Here is a 13,819-nt window from a genome sequence, read left to right on the forward strand (position 1 = left end):
GCCGCTTTGTGATTGGTTCGCAACGAGCGTGCCGTGGCGCAAGCGCACTAACAACGAAGAGCCCGGAAGCGGTGGAGCCAACGGCCTGACAGGTCTATGGCGGTTCTAGAGCCTGCCGTGGTCTCCAGGAGTGGGCATTAGTCCTTGAAATAACAGTCCATTGGACTCAAGATTGTTGCATAGGAGATAAAGCCGGGGGTCGGTGAGCGAACGTCTTGAACGTGCCAGTAAGTAAAATGGCGAGAAGGGCAAGACCGAGCGGGACCGGTCGATAGCGCAGCACTCGACGTCGCGGCCTGGGCGCGTGCGCAGTGAATGTGCACGCAGAGCCATCGATCGGGCGGGATTCGCGCCTCCATTTTTTTAGAAGAGAGCCGGAGAGCCGGAGCCAGTGATCGCGATCAGAGGGTACGGACGGGGTCCGGGCATCGGGGAGGGGCGGTGCGGGGGACAGCTGGGACCCGCGGTGGGCCGCACGAGGCCCTGGGCCGTCCAGGGTCGCGCGTGGCGAGGCGTGTGCCCCGAGTCGGGGTCCCCCGGCGGGGCCTGCACGGCCCCTTCCTCCCGCTCCTCCTCCTCCGAGGCCACCGCCCGGCTCGTCCGCCTCGGCGGCCGGGTGCTGGAGGAGCGCACCGAGGCGCGCCCGCCCGGCCCTCCGCCCCGGGGTAACCGGCCCCGGGCGGGGGGCGCCCCGTCCTCGTGCCCCGCTGTCCTCCCGGCGAGTCCGGGGAGAAACCACCCCCCCGCCCGCCGAGCGGAAGTTCCGCGGGTCGCGCCGGGAGATCGACCGCTTTTCCCTTTTGAAAGTCTCCCTATCCCACCCTGCCGCCTCTCCCTGGGAGCGAGGACCGCCCAGAAGGGTGGTTAGGCCCCCGGCGCCCGAGCAGGCGGTCCTAGCGACCCCCTTAACCCTCACCCCGAATCCGTGGCCTAACTAACTTCCTTGAGTATCTGTTCTCTTGTAGATTTATGGTACATTTGTTTCTAAATACTCGAATACAGTAGCCGCGAGGTGAGGGTCTGGACGTGCGGGGCAGGCCCTCGCGCAGATAGGGAGGGCTTGGTAAATGATAGATGTTATTGATACCCCACGGTGAGGCCACTTTTCTATATTTCTGTCGCTTGACACCTGTAGCCCAGTATCTGGCCAAATACACCCTTCCAAATGCAAGGCCCTGAGTTCAAGTGCCACAGGGAAGGGGGCGCGCTAGGGAACGGATAATACCTGATCATCATCCTCAAACCAACTACCCAGGTCCACCCATTGGCATTCTTGTGGGCATAAACCAGAAATTCTCTCCAGTTTTCTGTTTCACTTTACTAGACTGAAAGAGAACTTGGATTCTCAAGTAAATCCATGTGCATGTCTCTGCAGAGTTGTCCTTTTCTTACCATCTCTATAGTCATTTTGGCCCTTTCTCACTTGGATGTAAGGTAACAGTGCTAGGGTTTGAACATGTCCTGCTTGCTAGGTCCTTTTCATACATTTTCTTTTTTTCTACCTTTTTTTTTTTTTGTCAATCATGAGGCCTGAACACTGGGCCCTGGCGCTGTCCCTCAACTCAAGGTTAGCACTCTACCACTTGAGCCACAGCGCCACTTCTGGCTTTTTCTGCTTATGTGGTGCTGAGGAATCGAACCCAGAGCCTCATTTGTGCGAGGCAAGCACTCTACTACTGAGCCACTTTCCCAGCTCTTCGTACATTTTCTTAACATAACTTCACTTTGAACCTTTCCAAAGTATTTAGCGGTTGAGTTTTCATAATACAGTAGCTTTTTGCATTCGTATTGACTAAGTTGAATGATTACAATAAGTTCAGTCGCTTGAAAACAGGTTTCACTGATGAACTTAACAGTCCCTGGTAAACATACAGCTCAGCTGGTGGAAACAGGAGCCAGCCATATAACAATAAGACAAGCTGTCTTGTCTGTTGCAAACACCAGTTGGTGTTTGTTTAAAAGAAGAAATGTAAGATTCAGGGCTAACAATAAAGAATAAAACTTGTGCAGCTGGATAGTTTGGCAGAGAAGAAAAGTTGATGTGGGGTTCTACTATAAACACGCTGACACTACTTGAATCATTTCAGCTCAGTGCTTTACACACACCATGTTGTTTAACCTCCAGAAATTTAACAGCTAAAGAACCTGGGCTAAGAACATGAGGTCACTAACCAAAGATGATGCAGCTAGTCTAGCTGGAATGTAAGTCTAACCAAAGACACCTGTGTTGCTTCAGATTTACTAGTTAGTGCCTCTGCCTTTCACTGTTTTTCACTTCCTTGTTTTCTCTCTGCCGCTGCCAGGGAAGTTGTCCTTTTCTCCAAGATGTACAGAACCAAAGTGGGCCTGAAGGACCGCCAGCAGCTCTACAAGCTGATCATCAGCCAGCTACTCTACGATGGCTACATCAGCATCGCCAATGGCCTCATCAACGAAGTCAAGCCTCAGTCAGTGTGTGCCCCCTCCGAGCAGCTCCTGCACCTCATCAAACTAGGTATCTTGTGAATGTCAGTGTGTGGACCCCATAAAGAACTTTTAGATCTGTCCACAAGATTATTCTTGTGTAGTTTTACTGTGTAATATGTGACAAGTACAACTCTAGCTACTGATGGATTAAATGAAGTCCAGGTAATAAAGACTTTAAGCTGTTCTAATGTGTTACCCATTTCTGGACCACTCTGCCATTATATTGCCTACTTCCTTCAAGTCTCAGCTCATCTGTTACCTGAGACTCCTCTTCACCTCTCAGACTAATCCCTTAAATTCTCTTGCTTTTTGTTAAATTGTAACAATTCTTGTCCAAGAGTCCCTTTATTGTTTGGGTTTCCTTAAAATCCTTAATCTTCCTGCCCTCCAAACCCCTCTTTCCTCACCAAAAATAAAAGACTACCTTGGTAATAAAGTGAGGTCCTTGTCTTGTTCAGTGGTGTATCCTTGTGCCTACCTTCCATTCAATAAAATACTGAATTACTGAACATGTTGATTTCCTTTGACTTGATGGTGCGAATCGTGATGATTTATCACAAGGGAATTGAAAGGTATAAACAAAAAAGCCCCACGATATGGAATTGGCTAAAAAATTTTAAATACCCATAAAATTGAACATAACTATGATAATGTGAACACAAAATCTGTGTGACGTGGCCAAGCCAGTCACAACTTGCTGCGCAGTAGCAGGTCTGCGTCCCTTTTGAAAACTAAGTTGTATGAATGGTAAGAGAGCCAGAAGGATTTGTGCCACAATGATAAAAAGTTATCTCTGGGTGATAAGACTCAAGGTCATATTTCTTTTCTTCTATATAGTTCTAATTTTTCCAGTGCTAGTAACTATTATTTGTGTTATATGTCAGGTTATTTTTTAACTTAAAGCATGATGTATTTTTAGATTAAGCATGATATTAATCTATTTCAACTTAACCATTTTTTCAAACATTTCACTAACGTTAAAGCATATTACTGAATTAATGAACTTCTGAGCTGCTAACAGAAGTCAACCTTAAAAATACTGAGATTTGGAGCCGGTTGCTGGTGGCTCATGCCTGCCATCCTAGCTACTTGGGAGGCTGAGAATGAGGATCATGGTTCAATGTCAGCCTAGGCAAAAATGGTCAAGAGACTCAGCCCACAGCTGGATACAGCTTCTCATACCTGTCATCCTAAGCTATGTGAGGGCTGAGATTGAGAAGATTTGCAGTTCCAGGCCAGCCTAGACAGACTCCATGTGAACAGAGGGAAGTTGAACACACTAGCACCTGCCTGTCATCCCAGCAACAATGGGAAGCCTATATTATGTATATACTGGTGGTCCAAGCAGGAAGCAAGATCCCATCCTAAAAATAAGTGAGAACTAGAGCTGGAGGTGTGGCTTAATAGTATCACACCAGCCTAGTAATCATAAGGCTCTGAGTTCAAATCCCAGTACTTCCAAAACACATATATATTTAAAATGGGGAAATAATAAAGAGTAAACTGCTTTTTGGTGGCAGTTAAAGTGGTAACTCAGGCTGTGTGTGCCCAACCTTCCATCAACCCTGGGTGGCCTGGGCAGAGTCTATAGTTTTGTACCATTTTAAGTGTGATAGACCTCAAAGGAATTGCAGATTGACACTGGTAAATATCTCCATTTTGGCCTTTACGCTATTTCCTCATGTTCTTGATTTTGATTTCTTTCAGGGATGGAAAACGACGACACAGCAGTCCAGTATGCAATTGGTCGTTCAGATACGGTTGCTCCTGGCACAGGCATAGACCTGGAATTCGATGCAGATGTCCAGACCATGTCCCCAGAGGCTTCTGAGTATGAGACGTGCTACGTCACATCCCATAAAGGACCCTGCCGTGTAGCAACCTACAGTAGAGATGGGCAGCTGATAGCCACTGGGTCTGCTGATGCTTCCATAAAGATACTTGACACAGAGAGAATGTTGGCCAAAAGTGCCATGCCAATAGAGGTAAAAAGCCTAGAATATAATAGCATTCTGTTGCTCATTGTGGAGAGTGTGTGTGGTATAGGCCAGTGATGGTTTACTGTAGTTCAAGATAGTATACTTTGTCTCCTCCTCTTGTTGGCCTAGGTCATGATGAACGAGACTGCACAGCAGAACATGGAAAACCACCCCGTGATTCGGACACTCTATGACCATGTGGATGAAGTCACATGTCTTGCTTTTCACCCAACAGAACAGATCTTGGCCTCTGGCTCAAGAGATTATACTCTCAAATTATTTGATTATTCCAAACCATCGGCAAAAAGAGCCTTCAAGTACATTCAGGTAAGAAATGTTTGGAAGGGGGCTTTTTGTTGTTGTTGTTGTTGTTTTTCATAAATGCTACTTTTTCTCAAGTAGTCTCAGTGATCATTGTATAAAACAAAAATAGAGCAAGGAGAATCCATTCAGATGGCACATGGACCAGCATGAGAAGTGTGTGCTGGCCACCTCTGGCTGCCAGAACAGCTGCTGAGCAGCTAGAGCTTGGCTGCAGTTCACTGGGACTGCTTCACGTCCACACCACTCCTTGAGATCCCATTATACACAAAACTGCTGCCTTCACCAAGAGCTCAATACAGGAAGAAAAACCACAGGATTACTAATAGTAGTGACCTCCAGCTGTCAGTAATTAAATGTAATTTTTTCCTCACTGCTTGCCGCAGGGAGCAACTTAAAGAGACTCTTCACATTTACAAGAGTGCATTATCAATGTAGGTAACAATAGATTGATAATCCATTAGTCGATTTCTAATCCATTCTGGATTCTCCCAGTATGCATTTACAAATGGAGCTCACTTCTGTAGTTTTTGAAGACTTAACCAGTAAATGCAGTTTTTCAAAATCTTTGCTATAAAGAAAAAGATACTTTTGTATATGACAGAAAGTACTTTTATTACATTGGGGTTTGGTGGTTTTGTTCTTCCGGTGCTTAAACTCAGGACCTGGGCACTGTCCCAATCTTTATTGCTTTACATTTGAACCACAGCTCTACTTCTGACTTTTTGGTGGTTAAATTGGAAAGCAGTCTGATGGACTTTGCTGCCTGGATAACCTCGAACCAAGATCCTCAGGTCTCAGCCTCCTGACTAGCTAGGATCATAGGCCCAAGCCACCAGTGCTTGGCTTTTATTCCTTCTGATATCTGTGTGATACTCAAGGGTTCTTTAATGGACTCTTTCGTCTGGTATTTTCTGCACTGCCTTGGGATCTTACTGTCTGCGGATTGGTCACTCAGGTTAATGTCTGTCATTTCAGGAAGCTGAAATGCTACGCTCCATCTCTTTCCATCCTTCTGGAGACTTTATACTGGTTGGAACTCAGCACCCTACTCTTCGACTTTATGATATCAACACCTTCCAATGCTTTGTCTCTTGCAATCCTCAAGATCAGCACACCGACGCCATTTGCTCCGTTAATTATAACCCCAGTGCCAATATGTATGTAACTGGCAGCAAGGACGGCTGTATCAAATTATGGGATGGAGTTTCAAATCGCTGCATCACCACCTTTGAGAAAGCACACGATGGTGCCGAAGTCTGCTCTGCCATTTTTTCCAAAAATTCTAAATACATTCTTTCAAGTGGAAAAGACTCTGTGGCTAAGCTTTGGGAAATATCCACAGGACGAACACTGGTCAGATACACGGGTATGTGAGAAACTGATTGCCATTTCTATCGCATTTTACCATTTCCAGAACTCCTCAGTCCCCCTTTCAGAGCAATACAGTAAATGTATGCACAGGGCAAGGCAGTTCTTTTTTTTTTTTTGGGTCCGGTCGTGGGGCCTGAACTCTGGGCCTGGGCGCTGTCCCTTAGCTCAAGGCTAGCGCTCTACCACTTGAGCCACAGCGCCACTTCCGGCTTTTCTCCTTTTGCTTATGTGGTGCTGAGGAATCAAACCCAGGGCCTCATGCATGCAAGGCAAGCACTCTACCACTGAGCCACCTTCCCAGCCCAAGGCAGTTCTTAATCCCTCTTTCAGAGCTAGAGGTCCAGCCTCGTGGCTGAGGTGGTAGCTTGGTGTAAAGTACTTTGCTAGCATATGAGAGGCCCCAGAATCCACCCCATACTCAAAAAAATAAAGTAACCATTTACTTAAGGTTGCAGTTAGTAAGAGGCAAAGCTGGGAATAAAATCATAGTTTCTTAACCCCACTCCTCTCAGTACAGTCTCAGCTAGAGAGATGCAGTCTGGAGACTATGCAGGGAACCTTGAGACTTGGCAGTCCATTGGTAGAACAGGCACTTGTCCTCTTCTTCCCATAGCAACGGGGACCCAAGCAGAGGAAAGCCTGTTAGTGGAACTCCATAATAGCATGTGTGGGGGCTTCTCCAGTGAGAGGGGGTAGGGGTCTTCCCCAAGTCCCCACCTGAGACCAGTGTCCTGAGCCCAGATTGGAAGTGAGCTCAGCAGACAGAACAGCTCGAATTCTCAATAATTCCTGCTGGTCTCTCCGGCAGTATGTGTGCCAAGGAGCTCCTTTTGTGGTGAATCTGTTCAGCTTTCCTATTACTTGGCATAAGGATTCAAGTCCGTTGAGATAATAAGTATTGTTAAAGTATTTCTTACTCTTCTTTTCCATAGCAGCAAAGGCTGTTGTCTGGTGAGAAACCTCCAGGGAGCTTCTACTGTTTTTCTCTTGTGAGCAATGTTTGCGTTGTACACTAAGATCACCATAGCTCAGAAAACTCAAGACACTTGGTGTGGGGGCGGGGGGGGGGGGGGAACCTCTACTATCTGGAGGTAGAACAGCAGTGCTGGTGACATCTGAGCCACTAGGGTGCAGCATCGCCTACCTAGATGTGTCTCCAGTACAGCCTGCAAGTCTGCAGAGAGCCACTCTTGTCCTAGTTCTTGAAATGAACTGTACGTGGACTGCAGAGAAAAGATGCTGGTGGGAGCAGAGGAAACATGTCCCACTGTGCTTCACCCAAGAGCAGTGGATGCAGGCGATGCCTTGTGGCACGTGGTAACTGAATGGAGAACTGCCAGTTTGGGTGTTCCAAAGGGGATTTGTATGCAAATTCCTTTCTTTTTCGGGAGCAGTACACTCAACATTTGGAGCTGTTGAAAGTTAGGAACAATGTAAATGACCATCAGGAAGCTTGAATAAATCTGTTGTGCAGAGAGCCTTTAGAAGTATATATCTGGGGGCTGGGAAGGTGGCTCAGTGGTAGAGCGCTTGCCTTGCATGCATGAGGCCCTGGGTTCCATTCCTCAGCATCACATAAGCAGAAAAAGCCGGAAGTGGTGCTGTGGCTCAAGTGGTAGAGCGCTAGCCTTGAGCTGAAAGCTGAGGGTCAGCGCGTAGGCCCGGAGTTGAAGCCCCATGACCAAAAAAAAAAAAAAGTAAATGCCTGCTGGATACTAGTCTCGCATTGTAGTCCTACCTCCTAAGGAGGCTGAGACCTGGAGAATCACAGTTAAAGTCAGCCTAGGCAGAAAAGTCCTCAAGGCTTCATTTCTGATGACTCAGTAGAGAGCTAACCTAGAATCCGGCTCAAGCAGTAGAGCACCAGCCAAGCCTGAGTGCTGGCCCTGAGTTGAACCCCTGGTACCAAAACAGTTACAGAAATGAAGACTCACTGGGGCCAGATATAGTAGCACATGCCTGAAATCGCAGGTTTGCAAAGGTAAAGGTAGAAGAATTACAGTCTTAAGGCCAGCCCAGACAGAAGCCAGGCATTATCATTAAGCAAGAAGGGCTGGAGTCATGAATCAAGTGGTAAATTATCAAGACCCTTAGTCAAACCCCAAGTACTACCAAATACATGAATACTTTATGTCATAGGAACAGGTTTGTGAACATTATGTGTTTTGCCCAAGGTGACGTCACTAATTAGAGCCGAGCTGGCCTCTGCCTCAGCTAAAGCTTCTGTTTCCATCCGTTGAGCTGTATTCATTCCTTCTCACATGAGAAGCGTGGGGCCTCTGCTCTGATTTCAGACACTGATAATGAGTTTAGTGCCCAGAGAAGTGGAAGAGTGACCGACCACCATAGCAAGGGCAGCCCAGCCAGGGGTCATTTCCCACCCAGATGGAGAGGAAATAGAGAGACGGGACAGAACCAAACCAGCGTTTGGCTTCTGCACCCCAGAAAGCAATTCAGTCCTGTCCTCCCAACAACGGGGCTACTCACTTTCCATTGAGTATTTTACGTAGTCATGAGAGGATAAAGATTCCTTTTGGAAAGCAAATTTTCATGCACCAGTAATTCTGTTGCTAGGAGTTTAATCCTAAGGAAATAGAGATCTGTACATGGGATGTTTTTCCAGCCCTGTTCATCCTGGCTGGAAATAAATGTCTAGCTGTGAAAGAACTGTCTTGGTTCTTTTTTTTGGGGGGGGGGGTCCGGTCGTGGGGCCTGAACTCTGGGCCTGGGTGCTGTCCCTCAGCTCTTCAGCTCAAGGCTAGCGCTCTACCACCTGAGCCACAGCACCACTTCTGGCTTTTTTTCTTTTTGCTTATGTGGTGCTGAGGAATCGAATCCAGGGCCTCAGGCATGCAAGGCGAGCGCTCTACCACTGAGCCAACTTCCCAGCCCCTGTCTTGGTTCTTCTAAACATGAGATACTTTGCAACTATGAAAAAATGTGACCAATATAAAGTCAGTTTTTACTAAAGAAGATAGACGATGCAGCACCAGCTCTATTTTATTTGTTTAATTTGTTTGGGTTCTTGTTTTTGTTTTTGTTTTGGTGCCAGTACTGGAGCTCGAACTCAGGGCCTGGGTGCTATCCCTGAGAGTTTTTGTTCAAGGCTGGTGCTCTACCACTTAGGCCACAGCACCACTTCCAGCTTTTTCTGAATAATTTATTGGAGATGTCTCACGGACTTTTCTGCCCAGGTTAGCTTCAAACCATGCTCCTCAGAACACAGCCTCCGGAGTAGTTAGGATTGATTATAGGTGTGAGCCAACAGCACCTGGCCTGGCTCTCTCTTTTTTTTTTTTTTTTAAAGGCTGTTTTTTCAGCCCAGGGAGTAAGAACACCACCAGGACATCCAGAGGGTGGCGATGATGGCTTCATTCTCGGGCCCTTCACGGCTTGGTTTCTGTTGCAGGCGCGGGCCTGAGCGGCAGGCAGGTGCACCGGACACAGGCCGTCTTTAACCACACGGAGGACTACGTGCTGCTACCGGATGAAAGGACCATCAGCCTGTGCTGCTGGGACTCGAGGACGGCCGAGCGCCGGAACCTGCTCTCGCTGGGCCACAACAACATCGTGCGCTGCATCGTGCACTCACCCACCAACCCGGGCTTCATGACCTGCAGCGACGACTTCAGAGCCCGGTTCTGGTACCGGAGGTCCACCACCGACTGAGCCAGGCAGACCTGGCCATGGGGCTCATGTCTGAGGACTCCGCCCTCCTCCCGGGGCCTGCCACCAGTGCCAGTAGGAAGCTATGCCACCCGTGGCTTGTGCTGTGCCACGGTGTACATCCTACTGGGATTTGGACAAAAGAATCTTTTTTGGCCTTGATGTAGAATCATGGTGGAAAAGGTTGGAAACCCAGATCTGTGCATTTCTCCACTCACTGATGATTACAGTGTGATTTTTACTGGTTTTGTAAATGCAGGACTTGCCGATTCATTGATCTTGCGCATTTCGAGGAGAGAGTATTAAAGTGCTTTCTAGGGTTCAGGTGAGTCTAGCGTGAGAACTTCGGCTTGGTTCTCGGCCACCCCCAAGCCTATTCTGCGACCCCTCTCTGTATTTCCTTTCCAGATACATTGTGACAGGTGAGTAGCTGCGGCGTGAGGACCTAGAGTGTTGTGCCATGTTGAACCACTTTGAGAACCTCTCATCCTTCTGACAATAAAGCTCAGATCTGCAACTTTAGTGTTCTCTATGTTCACCGGTCCGCAGGACTGCGTCTGTTCCCACCCTCACCCCACCCCTGCAGCGCTGGGGTGCGGGTCCTCAGAAAGTGCCTAGCCAGTACAGTGATTCATGATCTGATGGCAACCATCATGAAAAATGAGTCTGATTCAGACAGAAATGGGAGCCTGTGTTTTGTCTTTATGAGGGCTTGCTCTGTTAGCTGGCTCTGTTTGTCAGTAATCTCCACTCTCTTTTCCATACTCTTAAGCATGTTAGTGTCTCCTTGCAGAGGCCACAGGAGCTACAGCCCTGGAAGATTAAGACAATTAACAATCCAATACAAGGTTTCTTTATCCTGAAATTTTTTCGAGGATGACAGCACTTCTCTGGATTCTGTTCTCTCTCTGAGAGAACCATACACTCTTCTCTTACTATGTCTTGCTATTTATTCCAAAAATCAAATACCTCATGAGCCAGTAGAAGTACCTAGAAGTAGGACCTGGGAACAGCTGGAATTATAGTAAATAGATCAAAATAAAAGTAATTGCTGTCACAGGAACTTCCTGCCTAAAAGTTCTGCTTCAGTCATTGTCCCTTGGCCAGTAAAGACCTTACATGTTCTCCGTGTGTTAAGGCCCAGGGTTCTGGGTCAGCCTTCCAGAGAGCTGTGTTTTTGATCCATGATGAGTGTGAATTTAGTTTTATTTTGCATCCTGATTTCCCACTACTTGAACTTGGCCATCTGGAGGTGCTGTGTGTGTGTGTGTGTACACGTGAGTGCACCCAATCCTGGGGCTTGAACTCAGGGCCTGTGTGCTGCTGTCCCTGAGCTTTTTTTTTTTTTTTTGCTCGACTGTCGTTCTACCACTTGAGACAGCTCCACTTCTGGCTTTTTGGTGGTTACTTGGAGGTAGAAGAAGTCTCAAGGACTTTCCTGCCTGGGCTGGCTTGGAACCATGTTCCTCACATCTCAGTCTCTTGAGTAGCTAGGATTACAGATGTGATCACTGGCACTCAGCTGGGAGGTACTATTTTTAGATTAAAAGACTGCTACTGAATAGGAACAGGGGTAACCAGTTCTTAATAATAATATTAAAAAAGCTAAATTATCAGGCAAAACTCCCCACTTCTTTTTCTGACTTCCTTGTTGCCTTTAGCCTGTGAACGCACCATCTGCCATGTCTGTTTCTCCGCTCTGCCTCACGTACTGAAGGGACAGCCCTGCGTGCCCGTGGCTCCACTGGGTCTTTGCATTGATCGTGCCGGTTTTTGCGCCAGTCTCTGGAGTGGTTCTGTAGCATCAGGAACTAAACTGACAGGATCAAGAACTTCGGTGTTTTTGAAACAATTTCCTTTCTTCTTTGCTTGTAAAAGTGATAATGTTTTGAGTTGGTGTAAATGCCAAGAGTGTCTGTATGGACTTGGTGTTCTCACCACAGTAATGGTGCCAGCATTCAGTGATGGATAGTCTCCAGTCAGAACGAGATTTACACCTTCACACCTGTGATTGCTAAAATAAACTTTTGTATGTAATGGCCATTTAAAGTCAGTCCTTTTTTTTTGGAACGTGAATTTTCCCGTGTTTGCACAGATGCAATGAGTGCTTTTCGCACTTTCCCCTGTGCCTGTTCTAGAAGTCACAGTTGTCAATCGCCTTACTGTGTCTGCTCTCCTCTCTGAATTTAAGCAGCTTGTGTATGATTCAGTTTCTCTAGATCGTTGAGAGCGAACTCTTCTGTCTTGCACTGGGTTTCTTTAGGCAAGGTGTCGTGGGGGTTGGGGGAAGGGTGCCGTCTCAGCTCTGTCACTGACTTGGTGTGCTCCCGCAAACCATATGTCTTCTGGCATACAGTGTCCTCTGCTTAAAGGCCTGGCTCTTCCCGACACAGACTGGCTTGAAGCAGGAAAAGCCACCTGCTCTGAAGCGGGAGGCTTCATTGTCTGAACACACAGCAGACCTAGCAGACCAGGTCCTCTGAGAGTCCTTTCAGTATCCACCTGACTAGAAAGCCGGGGAAATCCTGAGAGGCAAGCACAGGAGGACAAATGCAGAGGGCTAACAGTGCTGGAGCCCACAGCCACCCCAAGGACAGGTGTCCGCTCCTTGTGGCCTAATGGTTTTTGAGCAGAAAGCTCTTGTGGGGGCTGGAGGGTTTGGTCAAGACCCAGAAAGCCTAGAAGTCTCAAGTCCCCCCCCCCCCGTATTGGGGAGGGGGTGGAAGGTGGCGTAGAGGACAGAAGCTCATAGGCTGTCCCCCAACAACTCATAATCTAAACTGCTTAGGGAATGTCAAGTCGAAATTTAAAAGCCGTCGGCAATCAATAGTGGCCCAAGTGACTTCGAGAAACCAACACAAATTCCCTGAGGAAGAACACACCTGAACCCCTCAGTCATCTTCCCAGATGGTACTTGGGGGGGTGAGGGGCGGTGGACAGGGGTGGCATGAATGCCGAGTATAGGTATGAAGAAGCCCCTGCTATGAGAAGCAGCAGAAGCAATACGTGAGCTTTGCAGGGAAGCCCAACAAGTGTGCAGGAGACACACCCGCCTTCCTGCACCTCCTGAGCTCAGCTGATCGGCCTCTAAGCTCAGGAAGACATTGGGTCCCAAGAGCTGTCTGAGCAAACCCCCCCGTCCCCCCCCCCACACCCCAACATTAAGATCCTCACTAGGACCTCCCTGATTTGGTTCTCAGACTCTGTTACTGCCTTCAGCCAGACATTTCGAAAGGACCAGTTTCCTGGAATGTTCTGCTCTTGCAATATCTGTTCATGTAAGACTTGTCCACTGAAAGACAAATGCATTTCGTCAAGGTGTCTTAAAGCAGTCTCAAACCACAAAATACTATCCCAGCTTTCTGTGTGGGAGTCAGACTAATTTCAGGCCCCGGTTCTAGCACTTTGAGTCTTAGTTTCCTCTTCTAGCCTAGATTGAGCTCTCTAGAAACATCATAAATTAGAGCGCCAGAATCTATGGTATATTTGAGGGCCAGCCCTACCTTGTTAAGGAAAGTCACTGACAAGCTTGCCGAGGTGATGGGAACCATCTGAACTTGAGTGAGCATGGCGCCTCTCAGACTGAAATCTAGCTATGTGTCTTCACTCGGATCTTGAGCAGATTTGCCTCTCTCAGACTGAAGTCTAGCCATGTGGCTTCACTCTGATCTTGAGCAGATTTGTCCTTCCTTACAATTTTTTTTTTTTTTTTTACCAGTCCTAGGGCTTGAATTCTGGGCCTGGGCACTGTCCCTGAGCTTTTGCCCAAGGCTAGCACTCTACCACTTGAACCACAGCACCACTTGCAGCTTCTTCTGCTTATGTGGTACTGAGGAATCGAACCCAAGGCTTCATGCATGTTAGGCAAGCATAATACCACTAAGCCACATTCCCTGCCCCTTTAAAAATTTTAAGTCTTACTATGTAGACCAGGCCAGCCTTGAACTCCATCCTCCTCCCTCCACCTCTCAAAGTACGCCATCACACCTGGATTCCATTTAACTTTTTTATTA

General features: G+C 47.6%; 1 protein-coding gene across 3 annotated transcripts; it reads left to right on the plus strand.

The window, feature by feature from the left end:
- The first annotated feature begins 50 nt into the window (after nucleotides 1-50).
- Cstf1 (cleavage stimulation factor subunit 1) lies at nucleotides 51-10,323 on the plus strand. Of its 3 annotated transcripts, XM_042699222.1 has the most exons (7): nucleotides 51-408; nucleotides 2,126-2,202; nucleotides 2,304-2,494; nucleotides 4,174-4,451; nucleotides 4,575-4,772; nucleotides 5,745-6,135; nucleotides 9,550-10,323. In XM_042699222.1, the coding sequence occupies exons 2-7, from the start codon at nucleotides 2,159-2,161 to the stop codon at nucleotides 9,807-9,809; spliced, it is 1,362 nt and encodes a 453-aa protein (XP_042555156.1). In that variant the 5' UTR covers nucleotides 51-408; nucleotides 2,126-2,158; the 3' UTR covers nucleotides 9,810-10,323. The 3 variants fall into 3 exon arrangements, with proteins under 3 accessions (XP_042555156.1, XP_042555158.1, XP_042555157.1); XM_042699224.1 differs by lacking the exon at nucleotides 2,126-2,202 and having other exon boundaries at nucleotides 2,301-2,494; XM_042699223.1 differs by lacking the exon at nucleotides 2,126-2,202.
- The last annotated feature ends 3,496 nt before the right edge of the window (nucleotides 10,324-13,819 follow it).

This window comes from Dipodomys spectabilis, unplaced genomic scaffold (assembly GCF_019054845.1).
Source record: "Dipodomys spectabilis isolate Male_0828 unplaced genomic scaffold, ASM1905484v1 ptg000240l, whole genome shotgun sequence".
Classification (NCBI taxonomy): domain Eukaryota; kingdom Metazoa; phylum Chordata; class Mammalia; order Rodentia; family Heteromyidae; genus Dipodomys; species Dipodomys spectabilis.